Source organism: Sciurus vulgaris (genome assembly GCF_902686455.1).
Source record: "Sciurus vulgaris genome assembly, chromosome: 19".
In the NCBI taxonomy this organism is placed as follows: Eukaryota; Metazoa; Chordata; class Mammalia; order Rodentia; family Sciuridae; genus Sciurus; species Sciurus vulgaris.
In genome coordinates, this window is record NC_136480.1 from 2272881 (window position 1) to 2280514 (window position 7634).

The window sequence follows — 7634 nt, forward strand, 5'->3', positions numbered from 1 at the left end:
CTAACAATTGATGGTCTGTCCCTCTTAGATATAGTTTTTCTGGCATAATCAAATGAATGTAAAATAGTATAAGTGGTTAAAAAACCTGGGTTCAATATCCAGTATCAAAATATATATTAATTAATAATTACAAAAACTCTGATTTCAGTGTCAATATTTTGATATTTGTCTGTAAACTGGTGATGAAAAATGCAGAATAAATGACAGAAAGTGTAGAACAGCACGAGGCCACCTCATGGACACCCTTTCCTTGAGAGTTCTATTTGGACATTCCTGCAATCTGTCTCACTTGAATTCACTTCAAATGTGATACACTGAACTTTATATCAGGTTGCTGAACATAATAAGAAAAATTGAGAGTGCCCGACTTGTGTGAAGCCATAGAGGTAAACAGAAGATGCTATATTTGAGTATTGAGAAAGTTTGGAAAGGGTGCATTAAAAAGGTACCCATATATTTTGATGTGGGCTCTCCTGTTGGTTGGGAATGTTGAAGCTGGTAATAATTGAGATGAAGAGAGCTTAGCTTCCTTTTCTCCTCAGACATTAATTGTATACTTCTTTCCATCAGAAAAAAATGACAAAAAGCAGCACACTTTACATTTTTATTGCTGTAAGAAATGCCTTTTTATCCCAAATTGTCATTGGGATCACAGCCAACGTCTTCCTGCTTCTCTTCCACATCCTAACATACCTTGTCCAGCACAGGTCCAAGCCCGTTGATCTGACCATCGCTCACCTGGCCCTCATTCATCTGCTGATGCTAATAATCAGGGCATTCCTGGATATGGACATTTTTGGGGCTCAAGACATTTGGAATGACATCACATGTAAAGCAGTTATCTACTTGTACAGGTTGATGAGGAACCTGTCTGTTAGCACCACCTGCCTGCTGAGTGTCCTTCAGGCCATCACCCTCAGCCCCAGAAGCTCCTTTCTGGCAAAGTTCAAGCTGACCTCTCCACAGCAGAGTCTGTGTTGCTTCCTCATTCTCTGGGTGTTCAACATGTTCATTAATGTTCGTATTTTAGTCTCCATGAAAGGCCCCACCAATGCGACATCAGGTTTTGCCTTTGCCTCTGAATCCTGCTCTATTTCCCCCACAGGTCACTACTTCAAGACCTTCTTTTCCCTGATAGGAATCCTCAGGGATATTTTCCTCATAGGGCTCATGGTGCTCTCGAGTGTGTACATGGTGACCCTCTTGTGCAGGCATAAGAGGCAGTGCCAGCACCTTCACAGCACCAGCCTGTCTCCAAGGGCATCCCCAGAGCTGAGGGCCACCAGGTCCATCCTGCTGCTCATGGGCTTCTTTGTGGTCATGTACTTTGTGGACTGCAGCATCTCCACCTCTGCTGAAGAGCTGCAGAAGAATGATCCAGCTCGCCTTGGGGTCCAGATGCTGGTGGGCAATGGCTATGCCACCATCAGTGCTTTGATGCTAATCAGCACTGAAAACCGGATAATCAAGTTCCTCCAATCTACCATGGGAAAGGAGAGGAAATGCTTATGCTGTGCTGGGTAAACCCTCCTTTTTGCATCCCACGTTGTTTATTTTGGAATTTCCAAAAATGTGTCGATGTTGAAAAACACATGTGAAGGTGTTGGAGGTTGAACTTGAACATTTGTTCTTTGTGAAAGTGCTAAAATACACCAGGTACAGATGTACACGCTTGTCATCCCAGTGACTCTTGAGGTTGACATGGGAGCCTCAGCACCTGAGACTGTGAACAACTTAGCAGCACCCTGTCTCAAAATAAAGTATACAAATGCCTGGGATGTGACTCAGTGTTTAAGTGCCTCTGGGCTCAATCCCTATTTCCCATCCCCCCCAAAAAAGATTATTTCACCTAAATGGGCTATTTTGTTATTGGTCACGATTAAAGCAGATATCTTTCCCTTTTCAAAAGTTTACAAAGCATTTTCAACCTCACCTGGAAAAATGCATTTTGAAAGAATTATTCTGTTTACACATAGCAAGAGAAAACTCTTGCTTAAGTACATGTGCATGATGTATTTAGTGTTATGACTCATTTATTTTATTGGACCAGAAAACAGCATAATGAAATTTCCTGCATGTTAACTCCAGGAGCTTTTTAAATCATAATTGTACCGTTTATTCTCTATGTATTTATTTTGAATGGCATTTTTGCATTTTAATTTTTGTTAATATTATTTTATGTTAATGTGAGTGATAAACCCATAGTGAAGGTAGGAAAGACAGCAGTAGTTAATCAGCAGTCAGAGTAATTTTGGTGACAGGAAAGGTAGCTCCTTCAGGGGAAATCAAACTTACCTGACTACCTGGTCTGACAGATTTGCCTCTTCGATGCTGTGCAAAGACTAACTTTGCTGGTCACAGTTTTTGAGCTACTACACAATGTTTGCTAATGTTTGATGTTCAATTTATCTGATTAGCAAACACAAAAAATTATGCCACATTCCTGGTTAAGGAACATGAGGCCAGACCTGGGGAACAGATCGCATGTGTCATGGCCTGGTGACCCCCACACTACAGATACCTGCACTTGTATGGCATTCTTTATTAGACAAGAAACTCAGTGTTCTATATTTAGCCAACCTGAGTCTTTAGAAATGGCTTGCCTGAGTGTGTAACTTTCCTTTTGAAAAGATTCTTTCAATAAACAGATACTTAGTCATGATTCTGGCTCTTTCCTAATCAATTTATTAAAACATAAAAAAGGTTGAATGTTGTTCAAATCATCTAATATCACTGCTTCCATGGACAGTTCAGATTTGAAGCCTGATGCTCCTCTACTTCCAAAAGCCCTCTGGTTACATCACACGGGACCATGAATATTAATTTCCTCTCTTTCTGTCCTGTGGATGGTTATTCCTCACTCACAGTGTGAAAAGTTTCCTGATTCTTAGAAGAGGTGTGTCGTTCCATCTCAGGAGTCAGTGGTCATCACACAGCAGGGGCTGTACATTGATAGTGCATTTAGTGACACCAGAACTTCCTGGAGAATAAAAAGCAATTGTCTTAAAATATTCTTTACTCCTTATAATTATAGCCAGAACTGATAATTTAATATTTTATTTAACCTGAACAGAAATGCAAACCTGAAGCTGAGTTTGGAAATCCTAGAAGTAATACCCCAAACCACATGGTCAGTGTGAGAGTGGACAGGGAAGATGGTCTTGCATTTTAGGGAGAGGACCCTCAGAGCCACTGGAAGCCCATGTGAGGTAACTCTAACCCCAGAGTAGAAGCATTACAATATATGGAATGGATTTGAACTAACTTGTACTTAATTTTAAAAATGAGAGATTGCATGTAGTCTATGTGATTGGAAGTCTTCTGATTCCTCACACAGGTGTGTCCAGTGATTTGAGAGAAATGTTTTGAGTTTGACTCTCCCCAGGTTTCTAGTATCCATCAGAGAATAAAATAAAAGTAAGAGACAGGTGGCATATTCCACTGGGGAAGTCACAGTTCTGTGTTTTCTGGTGGGATCTTGTCACCCTCTTACAGATGCTAAAATTAAAAACCTACAGAGAAGTGAGTTAAAGACTTCCTTTCCTTAAAACTGTGCAGGATCAGCTCAGGTCCCCTGACTCCCCATGCAACCTGCCTAGGTAAGTGCCTTTCTATTGCTCAGATGCAGCATCAGTTTGTGAGCAGAGTTCTCTGATATAGAAGAATAATCAAAATAGCCACATTATATGCTATGTTATTTGTTGACCTTAAATTATGCAGTGCACTCTACCCAAACTCAACACTGCAAACATTTGTTTTCCCTAGAATGCAAAGGGAAATTTACTTTTTAATAGATGTAGCCCTTCATTTCGTGACTCTGGAACATTTCTAGATTTTTCTCTTAAGAAATTACTATTTGAACTAATTACTTTTTTGGTTCCCATCTATTTCTAAAACTGGAGTGAGTTTAAATTTTTGCTATATCAATTTTTAAAGTACATAGTATTATATTGTCTGGTTATTTTGTACTTTAGCATTCATAATTCAAATTCATATTCACCATGAAAGGGGTAAGTTTTATTCCCTGAATTTTATTATACATACTTGGTTTTCCTTCTATTGTCTCCATAAGTCAGTTCTAGATATTATTTAATCATTAAATTTTGTGCCTAAGAAAATGAGAATTAATTATACACTGAAATACTTTTAAATTTATCAATAGGAAGTAACATTTTTGGTTTAAATCATTTACTTATAGTTTCACCTCTCCAAATATCAAGAGGCATTTTCTTATGCAGGTATATCTTGTCTCAGTTTTGATCTCAGAAATGTAAACCAGTGGTGCTCTTGCTGCCAGGAGGTTTCAAGCTGGAGCAGTGGCCAGGGGCTGAAATTACTTAAGAGATACAACCAAGTGGCAAGAGTTGCAATGACCCCTGGTTCCTAAGAGCCCTAGGTGTCCTCTTGACTATGTCTAGGAGAAAGGGACATTAGCAGAGAATGGTGATGAACTTGAACTGTATGTTAATGGCAAACCAAATATGCCCTTTCAACATCTAATGCACAACACTAAATGAGGACATAAATTACAGTATTTACATGACATGCTTTGGTGTGTCCACATTGCACATGAGGAAACAGATATGTCCTCCTCCCTGTATCTCCTTCATCCTGTAACTGCACACACAGGACATAGTAGCCCAAGCTGCTGTTTGCTTCTGCTGAGAGTCATGCTCCTTATCCACTACTGTCCTCACACTGGCTGGGGTGCACTAATTTTGGCAATTTGGCTAGTTTCTGGCCCATCTGATTATTGCATATATCTCAGGGTTGTCCCTGATTTGGACAATGGCAGAATGCACAATGTTTAGGTGAAGGCTTCCTTGGTCAGGGCAGGAGGGACTCTGTACTGCTTTACCATTCACTTGAAGGGATCTCACACTTTCAGCTCTATGGGACCATGGGGAGATTTTTTAAAGAAGCAGGTATCTCTTTACATTTTTTTCCAGTTATGTTTATTCATAAATCTTCCCAATTAGACTTACCTTTTTCCTCACCATTGTGACTTCTCTGAATGTGACCTGTTTATGAACTCCTTTTCCACATCCTGTGACATATATCACCGTACTTAGAATATCCAGCGTGAGAACAGGTTTTCTTCATTGTTTAAATCATGGTTTGGAACTTGGCACATTACAGGAGCCATGTGCTAATAATTCAGCTTCCCCTCCTTAGAGCTCATGTTGAGGAGGGAATCCTGGATCATGCTGATGATGGAAGGGACTTCCATGCTACACCCTGATCACCTAGAGTGAGTGGCACTGGAGGGAGGAGTGGGGTGAGGCTCAGCTGGAAAGGACAGGCTAAGAGGATTCCCATAACTTGCTTTTTATTAAATATTCATGTGTTTCAGGAAGTTTTCTAATAAATCTGATAAATTAGGTCAGAAGCAGAAACATTACATTTAAAAAATAATACTAAATATAAAATGCATAGAAGTGCACTGTAGGTCTCACTAATACACGTGTGTAATCTGCACCATTTGGAGATAGTGAGATGCTTCCTTGCCAGCTGCCTCCTGGTGCTCCAGGGAAGTTAGTGCATGTGGGGGACTCCCAAAAGCATCCAACTCTGCCACTTTCTTTAATCAGCAATGTGGCAAAGAGATAAGGTTTTCCAGCTGTAAGTAGGAAATTTCTCCTACAGAAAAAAAAAGTTCCACTTGTTATCAGGTAATGCTCCACTGAAAACACACTTCCCTTCCTGTGTTTGCAAGTCCATGGCACCTCCTTGCTCTGTCTCTCCCTCCTATGACAATGCAGACAGGATGCAATCCCATTGGCAATGCCTGAAACCAGGGCCTTGTGCCCTCAGTCAAAAATAAATCAGAGCATTTCTCTAAGTTTTCAGTGCTCTACATTTAATTTTCTTAAACTGCATGAAAATGAGTTAAACAAAAACCTCTATTTCATAACCTGATAGAAGGGAATTGTAATTATTTCATTTTCTGTAATTTTTAAAGGGAATCTTCAAATGTTACTTATCCAGTTCATTTTGTTTTAAAGGAATTTTGGGATTGAAATGTCAGAATATATTTTATAACTTGCTTCCAGTATGCACACAGGAATGGGCCCAATCTATTCATAGCTACATGGAAGAAACAGAAATTATATAGTGTCATGACTACTGATCATCATCTGTGACTAAAAATGTGGAGACTTCTAGACCAGTATATGAATACTTTTCTTCTGTTTTTCTTGAGCATACCAAGGGAGCCAATCTTCTTTTGCTGAACACGTGAATGGACAAAAAAGATTTTACTTACTAGATTAATCATTTGGAAGAGATTAAATTTTTCTAATGTCAGTAATTAATTTCAATTTTAGACAAAGAATCTTCCTTAAGGATTTCAAAGGAATTATTTAACTAGGCTTGAAACACTAAACTATCTGGACTTCTTGTCATTGTTGCTCACCCAGTGACTCATGTCGTAACACTAATTTTCTAGGTAGTTGTGAAAATTACAGTCTTACCCATTGTTTTATAGATAATAAAATATGGGAAGGTGTTCCTAGTCTACATGCTTCATAGCTATACAGCATAATCGAAATTGGAATAAAGAATCTGTAGGGAAATCTTCCATGAGAGTGTCATCGTCAAAAGAAGAAATGAAAGTTTGCTCTCTTATGTAAACTCCTTTCTCAAGGTGAAGTTGTATTCCTTTCTCCTAAGGAAACACTAAAAATCGTGACCCCATAAATTGTGCTGGCATCACGGTGCATGTCTGTAATCTTCGCAACTTGGGAAGCTGAGGGAGGATGATTGCAGGTTCAAGGTCGGCCTCATCAACTTCCTGAGGCCCTAAGCAACTTAGTGGGACCCTGCCTCAAAATAAAAATAAGAAGGACTGGGAATGTGACTCAGGGTTTGAGTGTCTCTGGTTAAAATAAAAAACATAAAATGGGATTACTTTCCACCCTTTTTGCATATGCCAAAGAGTGAATAAAAAAAAAATAAATAAATAAAACTTCATAAAAAAGTCCTGCTAACAATTGATGACTCTGCCCTCTTAGATATTGTTTTTCTGGCATAATCAAATGTATGCAAAATATTACAAGTCATTAAGAAAACCTGGGTTCAATACCCAGTACCAAAGAATATATGATTAATTAAAAAATTCCAAAGCTCTGATGTCAGAGCCAACATGTAGATATTTGTCTGTAAACTGGTGATGAAAAATGCAGAAAAATGACACAAAGTATAGAACAGCACGAGGTCACCTCATTGACACCCTTTCCTTGAGAGTTCTATTTGGACATGCCTGCAATCTCTCTCACTTGTATTTACTTCATATGCTACATTCTGGGGATTTTATCAGGTTGTTGCAAATACTAACAAAAATCAATAGTGGCCTTACTTATGTGAAACAATAGAGGTAAACAGAAGATGCTGTTTTTGAGTATTGAGAGTATGGAATGTGTACATTCAAAAGTCACCCATACATTTTGATGTGGGATGTCTTGTTGATTGAAGTGTTGAAGCTGGTAATAATTGTGATGAACAGAGTTTATGTTTGTTTTCTCCTCAGACATTGAGCGTATACATCTTTCTACCAGAACAAAATGATCGAAAGAAACACACTTTACACACTTATTGGTGTAAGAAATGCCTTTTTATCCCAAATTGTCCATGGA

General features: G+C 38.8%; 1 protein-coding gene across 1 annotated transcript; it reads left to right on the plus strand.

Moving 5' to 3' along the window:
* Positions 1-576: 576 nt before the first annotated feature.
* LOC306650465 (vomeronasal type-1 receptor 90-like) lies at positions 577-1524 on the plus strand (the record flags this gene model as incomplete). The annotated part of the gene is made up of 1 exon (XM_079122479.1): positions 577-1524. The coding sequence occupies one exon, from the start codon at positions 577-579 to the stop codon at positions 1522-1524; it is 948 nt and encodes a 315-aa protein (XP_078978605.1).
* Positions 1525-7634: the final 6110 nt, after the last annotated feature.